We start from the raw sequence: 14,810 nt of genomic DNA on the forward strand, positions 1-14,810 counted from the left end.
GCATGAACTATAACCACTCTCCCACACTCATATAACGAAACGTGGGAGCACTTCCTTGTTTACCAACTTTTGGCTTCATCATTTGAGCATAAACAAACAAATAGCATTTGGTTTACTTATCCATGGCTTGGACAAATATGCAAATTTTAATTTGGGAAAAAATAATTTGGTTGCAAAACAGCGAATTGTCCACTCAGTTTCTATTTTAAGAAAAGCATCACTTTACATTGATGAAGAGACTAGAAAATTAGGTTTTCAATTTAATGAGGTTGAGAGTGCTCTCTGATTAGAATATTGACTGAAACATCTCTTTAACAGAATGTTGTTTTCTATCGTTTTAAGGAAAGAGTAATAATGTTAAGAACAATTACATTTGGTAAGCAATGTTTAGTTTGACTCCCATACTTGTCTCTCTGTAGGGCTCTTAAAGGACAGCATGGAAAAAGGAAAGAGAAAAAGGTACAGGTAAGCATTCACAGTGACTGCTCAAATAGAACATGCACACAGATTAATGAAGCGCAGATAAACGGTCAACCTCTTAGTTCAAACTCTCAAATACAGACACACACCCCTATGTCCCCTTGAAAATCCCAGGATGCACATGTAAATGCCATAAAATTGTGCTTTAAAGCCCCCTGAATGTCTGGAGGGCACAAAAATTGCTTCTGTCTCCATTAGTGGTGCGCTCCGCTCTGAACGTGGTTCCACAGTTAGACTTGCATTCGGTAAGAGAGTTATTGATCGGGCTAAAGAGGAACATTAAAAGTGGCCTGGGATCTATTCGTAATTTCGAGGCTTTTATTGATATTAGATTTCAAGGTCGCTACAATGTTGTCAGTGTAGATGAAGAGGTTGTTATCCAGCGTTCGCTACTCCCCACTGAGGTTGTCCAGGAACGCGTCTGTCTCTATGTCTCTAGAGCCTTATGAATTCTTTCAAATCTATGCATTCGAGGAGGTGGCAGTGCGAGGTGGTGATGGGGAAAAAGCAGATTGCCAGTGAAACAGACAGACAGGGCAAAACAGCTGCATGCAGAGATGCGTTACTGCTAACAGGAGAAGCCAGGCCTCCTGCAGGCATCTCAGTGTGAGAGTGCAGTAGAGTCATGTTCTAAAAGAACAAGATAGGCATATGAAGTGTTACTGCTCTTTTTTGCATGCAAACTGAAAAAGCATGATCGGTTGAGTCGCATCAATGCTGTGATGCCACCAAAAAACATCTAGCATCTGTCCAAAACCTTCTGCATGAGACAGGAGTGGACGTATAACGAGTGTTTATATAAATCTGCAGTGTCATTATACCATGCTCATCATGAAATATCAGGCACTAATGCATGTATTAAATTTGTAGTCGCATTTCTGTTATCCCACGCTTATCCTGAAATATCATGTCTCATGCAAACATTGCAGTATCAGTGCATGGTATATTTTGGATCTTAACACTTTAGATGTTTGAAGTCTTTTGCATGCAGGGAGTGCATTTATTGTTTTTATTTGCATCAGTGCAGTGACACCACAGAAACACTTAGTGCCTAAGCAATGGCATGTCTTCATGAGACCGGATGATTTTGTATTGCGACTAATGCATGTAAAAATTTGCAGTTGCATTTATGTTTAATAATTTTTTTTAAATAAAATAAAAACTTTGTTATACCATGCTCATCCTGAAATGCTGTGGTGAAAATTGCAGCATATATGTCTTACTGAATGAAAACATTTATTGTTTTCAGCTGCACCAATGATTTGACAAACCACAAAATCAATGTAGCGTTGCTGTCCAAACCCTAATGCATGAGGCACATTAGACTGGCATGTCTTCAGTCCAGGGTGGACAGTTTTGTCTTGTGATTAAGCACTGATGCAAGTATAAAACTGCACTCCTATATCTGTCTAGATGTAAAAATGATAATTCCTTGCTTTTCCTGAAATGGAAGATTCCAATGCTACGTCATTTATTCATACTAACAGGTCTGACCAATCACTGCTTGATACCTGGAGTATATAAGCACTGAACTTTCATTTCCACAGTTGATGTCGCTGATGTTACTGATTGTTTTGCATGCAAGAGGCGCATTCATTGTTTTGAGTTGCATCAAGTCTAGTGTGGCTGTCCAAACCCATCTGCAGCAGACACATTAGTGTGACGTGTCTTCAAAGGAGCGGGTGATTTGATTTTATTCTGCAATTAGGCACTAATGCACATAAAGATTGTGTTGCATTTATGTCATGGCGCAAAATGTAGCCATCAGTTATTATAATTATCTCAGCTCTATGAATTAATTTTTCATTGGGTATTACGTGTTTGTTTGGACCAGACTGTACCAGACAAAAGACAAAGATGACCACAGACACGTTCAGCTTGAAGCCACATAGCAGAGCCCTTTCCCCCACCACACACCCACACACATAATTAGTGCACTGGAAGTCACAGCAACGGAAGAATGCAGCACACCTTGAGTGTTGTACATGCTGAGGGTGGGGTTGTTATAGATGGCTGAATCGCAAAGTAAGGTGTTATAGGGGTTGTTAGAGGCGTGAGCGCGCAGCAGAGAGTTTGGGATGAGGTGATTGGCCATGGCACCTGATACAGCCGCACAGATGGAGAGAAGAACACACAGAGAAGATCAAACAAACGCAGCAACAATGTTAGCATCGTTATCATACAGACCACTCATCAGCAGCCACAGATAAAAAGCAAGAACATACAACCAATGTCAGCATTCTTATCTCATCAGAGTCTCTAACAGCGACTGAGTGTTGCAGTGCATTTTTGAAGAACATTATCTATTTTACGACATAACTCACAATTATGAGATACTAAGTCTTTTTTTTTAATGCTAATATAATATAGATCTTATCATTTGAAATTGTCTCGATTTTGACTTTATCTCAGAATTGTAACTTAGGGTCTCATAACTTTAACATTTTTTACATTTAGATCGTTTTGTTATACCTGACTTTTTTATCTAACGATTTGTTGTGTCATAATCTCATAACAGTTTTTATCTCATATTTTGACCTTTTGTCATAATTTAGACTTTATCTTATAATTGTGACAGTATCTCATTTTTTTTTTTTTACATAATCTCATAACGCCTTTTTTCACAATTATGACTTTTCTCATAATTTTGACTTTTTCGTTTTATATTAAGTTTATCTCATAATTATGTCTTAGAGTCTCATAAAGCTGATTTGTCAATTTTGTCTATGTAATAACAGACAATTTATCACAATGTCTGTTCTGTTAGTGTCATAATGCTTTTTATTATATAATTATGACTTTATCTCATAATTTCAACTTATTTCATAATTATGACTTTTATGTCATAATAATGATTCATCATTATTTTTTCTCCTTATGTGGCAGAAGTAGGCTACCAAAAGAATGAGAATATTATTCCCCCTAAATTCACTTACTGTACATTTGACTAGTAACAGCATGTAGCAAATTATGTTTCAAGACACTGATGTAATCAAAAGGCTAGTGGTTATTTAAAAAGGAACAAACCCTTTATGTCCTGCCCAAATACAGGAAAGAAAACCATTTCATAGAGTGTTTAATATTTTCATCAGTGGTGATAAATGGGGATGAATTTAGAGACAGAACTTCTCTGAAAGGTTGTTAACATGCTTTAGCATGCTGACACTTATATCTCTCCAAGTGTGTTTCAAAAATGTATCCCCTTTTTAAAGCACTGCTTTTGTAACAAATTCTCCTCCATCTTCTTCACTTTCATGACAATAACTGTTGGATAGAAACTGCCTGTTGTGAGCAGTGTTTCTATTATTATGCATAATCTCTCGGCAGGTCCACACAGAATCTGTGCGTACCCATTTCCACAAAATTAGATTAGCCTACCTGATTTTCTGAAGTTCTACATCACCCCTCGCATTTGTCTATTAAATAGTTTAGCTAATTTGATTATGCTTTTAGTTATCAATATCAGCTCTCAGTTTTTTTTTGTTTTTTTTTATAAACTGCCCATTTAACACAAATAAAGAAGTCCGGACATGATCCTAACCGAAACAATAAGTCATTCAAACAACCTAGCAATTAGTCAATTAAAAAAAAAAATATGTCATTGTATAATCACTTTCCACATTGTTTGAATGTCCTATGAAGATCATTTCCAATATGAGCTCATTTATTCAACAGAGGTTTGATTGTGATTATCAGCGTAGGCAGATTTATTATGCTGTCGGCTAATTACACACTTCTGAAATCAAACGCTGTACACCGAGATAAGCACCTTCAGAGATACGACACCGAAAGAAAGAGACAAACAGCGAGGTTCATCGAGGTTAAGCTTTAAATGTAGCCTTTTCTGCAAATGAAATGGTTACACTAATTGGCTTTTGACCTACACAGCGTTTGCACAGAAGATCCTGACCTCTGGCAAATTATCTCCAAAAATGAGCTAAAATGACTCATAAACAAATTATGGCTGTCAAAATCAACACATTAACATGATTAAAAATGTCTAATGCATAATGATTTAAAAAATCATTTTATTGCAGTTAACACATTTGCCTAATTTTACGAGCTAAACACTATAATTTAGCAGAAGACATCTGAAGATGAATACGATTAAAACCATAAAATATTAGGGTAGCAGTAATAGCACCACATGCGTACTACTATACTATATAAACTTACATAAGAACTTTCAGTGTGTGTGTGTGTGTGTCAGTGAGTGTGTATGTACACATACATATAGTTATATGTAGTTATACATTACTTATATATAACTACACACACACACACCCACACACCTATAGCAGAAAGTACTGAGCAATATAAGTTTACATAATATAACTTTACTCAGTGCTTTCTGCTATAGTCATAGGTAGTTCATAAGTCAAGTTTGACAAGTCAAAAATATGTCATTATGAGAGAAAAAAAGTCTAAATTCTGACAAAAGTCGAAATTATACGTCAAAAACGAGCTACTATGCCATAAATATGAGACAAAGTCTAAAATTATAACAAAAGGTTGAAATTATGTGATAATATAATTGTATTTATTTATTAAATATATTGTCATACTTGACTTTATCTCACGATGACCCATGAATTATGACTGAATGGGTTAACAACAGAAAAGTGTGATTAAATAATACTAATATTTCCATAATAATTTATAGTTGTTATTTGTGTTAAATATTTAAATTAACTGGCAGTGCTAAAATAAGTTTCCAGATCTTTTCTTTGAAGTGAGTGTGTTCTTGTAATTCTTGGATGGTCTTGTGTCTCTCAGTGTAATCGGTTCTGTGAATGCGTGTGTGTGTGTGTGTGTCTTGTGATTTCTCTGTATGTCTTTCACACACTCTTTCTCTGAGTCGGGCTTTATGTCTCTGGTTAATACGTCTGTCCGCTCTGAGTAGTATGAGTGATGATGGAGCATATCTCTCTCTCTCTCTCTCTCTCTCTCTCTCTCTCACACACACACACACACACACACACACACACACGTCTGGGTTAAGTGCTGAAAGCCTAATTATTGCCATCGTGACACTTCCTCTCTCTAGAGAGGGTCGATCCATCATCGTAACAGAACATTAGTGTCTCTCTGATCAGAACAGACCGAGAGAAATCAGCTTCACAAAGGCGTCTGATCTTCATTCTCCTGCACACTTACAAATCCAGAGTTTAGGAATAAAATGAGCTAAATCTGATAAATCCTGCCTCAACTGGAAAAACAGTCTATTTACATCTTTTGAATGGATTTATGCCAATTTCGTGGTATTTTTAAACATGAAATATCTGTATCAAAATGGTGCTCGGTACATCTGCGCCTCTTAACCTTCTCTACTCTATCCTTTTTGTTACACAATCTAATGACATTTTTGAGGATATCTTCTGTAAATCATTCTAAACATATATTATAGTCATTATTTCTTTGCTCAGGAAAAATATATGGGGGGGAAATAAAATTTGTAAAACTGTATCAAAGTTATTTTATTGTTTTATTATATTTGACCCAAATTATAATAATTTTTATTACCAAAATTGAATATTAAGGAAGCAACAACATGTGCAACATTTGGTGGTTATTAAAGATATTAAGAATACACTAAGCTAACTGATAGCTATAAGCTAGCTGCCAAAGTAACATTTCTTATTATTTCTTGAATGCGTTTGGCAAGCTCAAGAAACATCTGGAAAACTGCCATTTGTGCCACTATTTAGTGTGCTATTTGTGGAAGGTGCCTTGTCTTGAGTCTGCGGTGACTGGGTGGTGTGAATTAGCCGGAGATGTTTCTCTGTCCTGTCCGATCACACAGCTTTCAGTGAGGGCATGAACAGCGACTGAAGCGTCTGCAGATCACTGCTGTCATTCCGCTCGACTGGAAATGTTTCAAATTAAGACACGGCATATTCCACACTACTTCAATCCTCATCCACCTCTTTACCGCTCATTTACACAATATACACAGAGCTTGAGCGAACATGAATGTAATGTAAATGAAATGAGCTTCATTACATTCTGTTGGCAATTATTAAAGCTGTTTTAAGTGTAACTTTCGGGACTTTACTATGTTCTCCTTATCTCAAACCACTATCATTACTTTAAGTCTTTCAAGTTTAATTACCAGGGTTTTTTTTTTTCTTTTCTTTTTATTTTACTGGCTTTAAAAATAGACATTTCATATATATATATATATATATATATATATATATATATATATATATATATATATATATATATATATATATATATATATATATATATATATATATTAGGGGTGTAACGATACGCGTATTCGTATTGAACTGTTCGGTACGACGCTTTCGGTTCAGTACGCGGTACGCATTATGTATACCGAACGGTTCGTTGGAGTAATTAATTATATTTGAAAAAAAAAAAAAAAGAGAGAGAAAGAAATATAATGATATGCGTTCAACAAGGTAGCCCAATAACCCAAACAACGTAACAGGCAACGCCCCTGACACTCCCGAAGAAGAAAAAAACACCATCTTATATGTTTATGTTAGGCTACTCAGCAGGCGCTCGCTCACTCAGTACGCGCTGAAGGCTCGTTGCAAAATAGCCAATGCGTTTAACAGACTAGAAATGAGAAGATCCCCCAATAACCAACAGGTCTGGTGTTTGGGTGCACTTTGGATTCCCTTTAAGCTATAATGGTGATGGCAAGAGAGTGGTGGATAAAAAAACAACGGTATGTCGCATCTGCAACATGACAGGGTACACCAGCGGGATTACAAAAAAAAACAAAAAAAAAAACAGCGGGAATATCTGTGATATATGCGTCAGTACTATCTGGGAAAAGACGAAAAAAAGGAGAAACATGCACGCAGCAAACTATCCCTGCAGCATTTAGACACTATAGCTTACAGGGAATCCAACCCAAACACCAGACCTGTTGGTTATTTTAGGATCTTATATTTCTGGTCTGTTAAATGCATTAGACATTTTGCAACGAGCCTTCAGCGCGTGCTGAGTGAGCGAGCGCCTTAGGGGCCGTTCACATATCGTGCCTAAAAACGCATGGAAAACGCTAAGCGCGTCTTTCTCCTCCTTTCCAAAGCGCTCGGGCAGAAGCGCTCATGAGGCGTCTGTCTTTGCTAAGCAACAATGACGTGCTCTCTCCATGAGACGCGGAAATTTCAGCGAAGGATAAATGGATTTGCAGCTCTAAAAATCGCTTGCAGTAGCTCTGCTACTAAATTTATTTCAAAATTGCAATCCATATACAACTATGATCAGCTGTTCCTTCATCTTGGCTGAGCTCTCAACGTTGTTACGGGAAAGGATGAAGCTGATTGGTTGGTTCTTGTCACATGACCCGCGGTGCGCTTGCGGCATTCTGAAAAGTTGAGATGTTTTTACATTTTGCTGTATCTAAAACGTATCGAACCGAACCGTGACATCAGTGTATCGTATCGAACCGAACCGTGAATTTTGTGAACCGTTACACCCCTAATATATATATATATATATATATATATATTTTTTTTTTTTTTTTTTTTTTTTTCTCACGCATTAAAAGCAGCATATCTGACGCACAACAGGAGAAACTCACACACTCTGAATTTACTTGTAAATGTTTAATGTACTGAATGTCAGGATGGGTAAGATCTTCATGAAAGAAACATAAGCACAGTTTTAAGTTTTATCTGTAGTCATGAAATCTTTCTGAACTCTCTTTTTCCTAGTTTTGTGCACTGATTTCAAACATGCAGTTATAAGGGACGGCAAACTCTGCAGGTGCTGATTAAATTCAGCTTGTTTCCAGCAGGATACAGATTTTAATACAGAATTTACTTCTATTTTAGCCCCTGATTTTGGATTGAATATAAATATGATAAAGCATGTCAAACCAAGCTGAGAGAAATAAAATTAGCTGGAAACACGATCAAATTTGCCAAAATGATAAATCAGATGGAATCTATGGAAATTTCTGTAGAACTGCTTGTATGTAATGTGTTTTAATACCTCTTGTGGAAAAATAAATAAATAAACAAGTAAACTTTTGCAAACTATTCTAGTACTTATTAGTTAATATACTTTTTTTGACCCACTTTATATGTCATTACATAATTACTTCTGTTGCCTTTGAAACATGGTTAAAGTGCTGCTGAATGGACTGACAAGCCTTTATGATAAACTAAAATATAAACTAATGATAATCCATTTCTACTGAGACTTGTATGCTGTGAAATTATCTTTGAAATTACACATTTGTCATGGTCAAGTTACAATTTAGTGCATTTAAAAATATTTTAATTTTAAATCTAATGTCAAATAACACACCACAGTTAAAATAATAATCAAGTACTTAACATCAAAATAAATATACTTGTTTAAAATATGAAGAAAAAAAATTAATAAAACAATGATTTTGACATTACTATCTTATCTAAGTACAGTTTATAAAAAAAATATTTGAAATACACTACAAGTGCATATTTAATAATTAAGTGCAGTTCTTCACAAGCGAGAAAAACAGACAGAGAGAGTGTGTATGTGTGTGTGTGTGTGTGTGTGTGTGATTGTGTGTGTAAGTGAGTGAGTGAGTCAGTGAATGAGTGAGTGTGAGCGAGTGAGTGAATGAGTGTGAGTGTGTTTGTGTGAGTGAGTGAGTGTGAGTGTGTTTGTGTGAGTGAGTGAGTGTGTGTGAGTGAGTGTGAGTGAGTGAGTGAGTGTGTTTGTGTGAGTAAGTGAGTGAGTGTGAGTGTGTGTGAGTGAGTGTGAGTGTGAGTGAGTGAGTGAGTGAGTGTGAGTGAGTGAGTGAGTGTGTTTGTGTGAGTGAGTAAGTGAGTGAGTGTGAGTGTGTGTGAGTGAGTGTGAGTGTGAGTGTGAGTGTGAGTGTGAGTGAGTGAGTGAGTGTGAGTGAGTGAGTGTGTGAATGAGTGTGAGTGAGTGAGTGAGTGAGTGTGTGTGAGTGAGTGTGTGAATGAGTGTGAGTGGGTGAGTGAGTGTGTGAATGAGTGCGAGTGAGTGAGTGAGTGAGTGAGTGAGTGAGTGTGTGTGAGTGAGTGAGTGTGTGTGAGTGAGTGTGAGTGGGTGAGAGTGTGTGAGTGAGTGTGTGTGAGTGAGTGAGTGTGTGTGAGTGAGTGAGTGTGAGTAAGTGTGAGTGAGTGTGAGAGTATGAGTGTGTTAGTGTGAGTGAGTGAGTGTGTGAATGAGTGAGTGTGAGTGAGTGAGTGTGAGTGAGTGTGAGAGTGTGTTAGTGTGAGTGAGTGAGTGAGTGTGTGAATGAGTGTGTGAGTGAGTGAGTGTGAGTGTGTGTGAGTGAGTGAGTGAGTGTGTGAATGAGTGAGTGTGAGTGAGTGAGTGAGTGTAAGTGAGTGTGAGAGTGTGTTAGTGTGAGTGAGTGAGTGTGTGAGTGAGTGTGAGTGTGTGTGAGTTAGTGAGTGAGTGAATGAGTGAGTGTGAGTGAGTGAATGTGATTGTGTCAATGAGTGAGTGTGAGTGAGTGAGTGAGTGTGAGTGAGTGAGTGTGTGAATGAGTGAGTGAGTGTGAGTGAGTGTGAGTAAGTCTGAGTGAGTGTCAGAATGAGTGTGTGAGTGAGTGAGTGAGTGTGAGTGTCAATGAGTGAGTGTGAGTAAGTGTGAGTGAGTGAGTGTGTGAATGAGTGAGTGAGTGTAAGTGTGAGTAAGTGTCAGAGTGTGAGTGTGTTTGTGTGAGTGAGAAAGTGAGTGAGTGAGTGTGAGCGAGTGAGTGAATGAGTGTGAGTGTGTTTGTGTAAGTGAGTGTGTGTGAGTGAGAGAGTGTGTGAATGAGTGTGAGTGAGTGAGTGTGTTTGTGTGAGTGAGTGAGTGTGAGTGTGTTTGTGTGAGTGAGTGTGTGTGTGTGTGTGTGTGTGAGTGAGTGTGTTTGTGTGAGTGAGTGAGTGTGTTTGTGTGAGTGAGTGAGTGAGTGTGTGTGAGTGAGAGTGTGTGAATGAGTGTGAGTGTGTTTGTGTGAGTTAGTGAGTGTGAGTGAGTGAGAGAGTGTGTGAATGAGTGTGAGTGAGTGAGTGAGTGTGAGTGTGTTTGTGTGCGTGTGTGTGAGTGAGAGAGTGTGTGAATGAGTGTGAGTGAGTGAGTGAGTGTGAGTGTGTTTGTGTGAGTTAGTGAGAGAGTGTGTGAATGAGTGTGTGTTTGTGTGAGTGAGTAAGTGAGTGGGTGAATGTATTTGTGTGAGTGACTGTGTGTGAGTGAGAGAGTGTGTGAATGAGTGTGAGTGTGTTTGTGTGAGTAAGTGAGTGAGTGAGTGTGAGTATGTTTGTGTGAGTGAGTGAGTGAGTGAGTGTGAGTGTGTTTGCGTGAGTGAGTGAGTGTGTGTGAGTGAGAGAGTGTGTGAATGAGTGTGAGTGTGTTTGTGTGTGTGAATGAGTGTGAGTGTGTTTGTGTGAGTGAGTGAGTGTGAGTGTGTTTGTGTGAGTGAGTGTGTGTGAGTGAGAGAGAGAGTGTGTGAATGAGTGTGAGTGTGTTTGTGTGAGTGAGTAAGTGAGTGAGTGAGTGTGAGTGAGTGAGAGAGTGTGTGAATGAGTGTGAGTGAGTGAGTGAGAGTGAGTGAGTGAGTGTGAGTGTGTTTGTGTGAGTGAGTGTGTGTGAGTGAGAGAGTGTGTGAATGAGTGTGAGGGAGTGAGGGAGTGAGTGTGAGTGAGTGAGTGAGTGTGTGAATGAGTGAGTGTAAGTGAGTGAGTGAGTGTGAGTGTGTTTGTGTGAGTGTGTGTGAGTGAGAGAGTGTGTGAATTAGTGTGAGTGAGTGAGTGTGAGTAAGTGAGTGAGTGAGTGTGTGAGTAAGTGAGTGAGTGTGTTTGTGTGAGTGAGTGAGTGAGTGTGAGTGTGTGTGAGTGAGTGAGTGTGAGAATGAGTGAGTGAGTGAGTGTGAATGAGTGAGTGAGTGAGTGAGTGTGAATGTGTTTGAGTGAGAGAGTGTGAGTGTGATAGTGTGAGTGAGTGAGTGTGAGTCTGTCAATGAGTGAGTGTGAGTGAGTGAGTGTGTGAATGAGTGAGTGAGTGTCAGAGTGTGAGTGTGTTTGTGTGAGTGAGTGAGTGAGTGAGTGTGTGAATGAGAGTGTGTCAATGAGTGAGTGTGAGTGAGTGAGTGGGTGAATGAGTGAGTGAGTGTGAGTGTGTCAATGAGTGAGTGAGTGTGAGTGAGTGAGTGAGTGAGTGAGTGTGAGTGAGTGAGTGAGTGAGTGTGTGAATGAGTGAGTGAGTGTAAGTGTGAGTGAGTGTCAGAGTGTGAGTGTGTTTGTGTGAGAGTGAGTGAGTGAGTGAGTGAGTGAATGAGTGAGAGAGAGAGAGTGAGTGTGAGTGTGTGAGTGAGTTTTTTTGAGAAAGTAAAAATGCACAAAGTTTCCTGTGAGGGTTAGGTGTAGGGTTGGTGAAGGGCCATAGAATATACAGGTTGTACAGTATAAAAACCATTACGCCTGTGGGATGAACACACTTTTCACAAAAACAAACATGAGTGTGTGTGTGTACCTCTGTTGAGTGTCGCTGCACTGTTAATGTCTCCAGCCATGAATGAAGACTCGGACTGCTTCCTCACCGTGTCGTTCCACATACGGCGTATTCGGCTCTGTGAACAACAACAGCGTTTCACATACGGCTCTCACATGATCAGAGCCAAAACACTTCACCTGCTACACACAAATCAGTCAGAAAGCAAAGTTCTTTCAAAACATCACACAGCTTTGGAACGGCATGAACAAAATGTTCATGTTTTGCTGTATCCCGCCTGAGACGCTCCCAGCATGCTGCAGCAGCGTTTGTTTGTCAGTATAGAAGCAGAATCCTGTCGTTTCTCATCTCTCTGACATTTACACGCACACACACACACACACACACACACACACATGCGCAAACTCACTCGCTCGCTCACGGGTCAGACGAGCATGTTTCTGCTGCATGTCAGACCCTCCTTACATGCTTGCACATGACCCCTAAAAGGTCAAAGGTCAAATTGGAAACCTGATCTCCATGGAGATCATGCAACCACATAAACCGTTACCATGGAGACGAGATGATAAAGCACAGATACATAAAGCTTTGAAGATTTGTATGAGACAAGGACAACATACAATTGAGAGCTCGAATGGAAATGAAGATTTCTCAAGAAAGAAATGAATTGAGTTTTTATTCTAAAAAGCCTGTAGCAAAACACTACTAGACTACTTTTATTTGGTGGGATAGAATATATACTGCATGTAGTATGTTAATGTTTCAAAATATCTGTGCAGTAAATATTCATGAAATACTGTTATGAAACAGACTGAATTGTAAAAAAAAGCACCTACAGATGCATCTTTCTTTGACTTTCCTGTAAAATACTACCTACTGTCAAAAAGTAGATTAAATGGTTTGGTTTTGAACAGATTTTATTGTAAAAAGCATATATAATTAAATTAATTAACATCTGCTATAAATTTTAACTCAAATAATCTTGCCTTGGAGTTAGGACTTCCAAAACGATTAACATACCAAATAGAATTAAAAATGCAAAAATATGATCACTGGAAAACCATATTATAAACTAAAAATGCTAAATAAGGAGGTAATGTGACAACAATATAAATTACTGCTGATAGAAATGAGTATCATTGCATACTGCATATCATTTTACATGCGATTATATATATATAATTATAAATAATATTTTTAATTAAGTGTGAGTCAAAAGTTTGGAATAGTGGCATTATAAATTATTTTAATTATTATTTAAATGAAATCCAGCTTTGATCACAGAAATAAATTACATTCTACAATAAAAAATAATATTTCACAAATAATATTTCACAATATTTAACTGTTTTTACTGTAATTTAAATTAAATTAATGCAGCTTTTTTTAAGCAGGAGAGACTTAAAAACATATTAAAAAATATGAATTACTCCAAACTTTTGAAATATACAAATGTACATTTATGAGGAATGTCTTATTGACTCTTACTGAAGTACTCCTAACCCAATGCAAATGTAATCAATAAAACACATGCGATGCACTGAGCTGCTCAGGTGTGAGGTGTGTGAGGTCACAGGGCTGATAGTTACTTGCTCATACTGTAACTGTGAAGAGTTTGTCATACAAGGAGGATGATGAACCTTGTGATGAAAGAAAACAAGAGAAAGACACAGAGAGAGAGACAGAGAGTGAGAGAGAATACACACACGGACACTCACAAAAAATATTGTGTTTGTGCTGCTGTGTTTGTGTGTGTTTGTACCTGCGACGCAGAGGAGTATCGTCCCGGGCCGCGTGATGACGAGCTCTTCACCGAACCCATGGACGACTCCACGCTCTTCCCGCTGTAACAGTGAGTCCGCAGACACTTCCCGTACTCTTTACGCACCTGGACACACACACACACACACACACACACACACACACACGCACACACACACACACAGCCATTAAACCAAGCACCTGCTGTCAGTTATTGTGTTATCATTGTATTTGTTTTAGGACCATAACCAGTGATATAAAGGTTGTGTAATTCATGAAAGAGTGTTTATTAAATGATGGCAGCATTAGTAATGAGCTCATCTGTAAAGTTACATCAACTCACTGACATTTCTCCATCAGCTGAACACTCACTTACACTAAGATGTCCCTGGCATCATGCCAAAACTATCAAAACAGGCCTATATGTAATCATAAAGCATTAAACCACTTAGAACAAGCTGCTGTTTTATTTTGAATCACTTTATTATTATTTTATATTAATTATGATGATGATTATTATTATTATTATTATATATTTTATTATATAAAACATTTCTAAGTTCAATTTAAGTTGTTTTTTTTTTTTGGGGGGGGGGGTTAATTTTAGATTTAAAAAGTTTGTTTTTAGTCTTTATTTATATATAGATATATGTATATTCATTTGTAGATTTAATTTAGTTTTATTTTAGTTTTAGTAATCATTTTAGTACTTAAAGAGCCACACAGATGGGAAATCAAAAATTACCTGTATTACAGTGTATGATGTAGCTGTTCATCAGTGTAAACAATGTGCAAAGTAATTAAACCAAAAAGTACACGATTTATAAAGTTATTGGCTTCTAAAGTAAGGAGTCGACTCTGAATCGCTGAAACGAGTCATTATAGATTTCAAATATTTTGCCCATCTCTATGTATGTCACTAGAAACACTTTGCATAATAATCTCCGCCTACCGTGTTGAGAGAAACTGACCTCTGACCTGCCACTCCCCCCCCCCCCCCCCCCCCACACACACACACACAGACGCTCTGGTTGGTGTGAGAGCATCATGTCGAGGAGACAGTGTGTTTTTAATTGTAAAGGCAAGTTTGTTTTATTTTCACTGCCAAAGAATGAAGATCAGAAGAA

The 14,810-nt window shown here is 37.9% G+C and overlaps 1 protein-coding gene across 8 annotated transcripts in view; it reads right to left on the minus strand.

Annotated features, from left to right (window-relative positions):
- LOC128016417 (adhesion G protein-coupled receptor L3) overlaps window positions 1–14,810 on the minus strand; it is a 251,076-nt gene that overhangs the window by 2,720 nt on the left and 233,546 nt on the right. For 4 of the 8 annotated variants that reach the window (XM_052600902.1, XM_052600904.1, XM_052600903.1 and 1 more), the window contains 2 exons: window positions 13,685–13,810; window positions 11,944–12,040 (listed from right to left, as the gene is read on the minus strand). In XM_052600902.1, coding sequence (XP_052456862.1) covers window positions 11,944–12,040; window positions 13,685–13,810 — 223 coding nt within the window. Of the gene's footprint in view, window positions 1–405; window positions 424–2,451; window positions 2,581–11,943; window positions 12,041–13,511; window positions 13,563–13,684; window positions 13,811–14,810 lie in introns of all 8 variants that reach the window. The other 4 variants (XM_052600900.1, XM_052600899.1, XM_052600897.1 and 1 more) reach the window with 3 other exon arrangements.

The sequence above is a fragment of the Carassius gibelio genome, chromosome A7, assembly GCF_023724105.1.
Source record: "Carassius gibelio isolate Cgi1373 ecotype wild population from Czech Republic chromosome A7, carGib1.2-hapl.c, whole genome shotgun sequence".
NCBI classification, from domain to species: Eukaryota; Metazoa; Chordata; class Actinopteri; order Cypriniformes; family Cyprinidae; genus Carassius; species Carassius gibelio.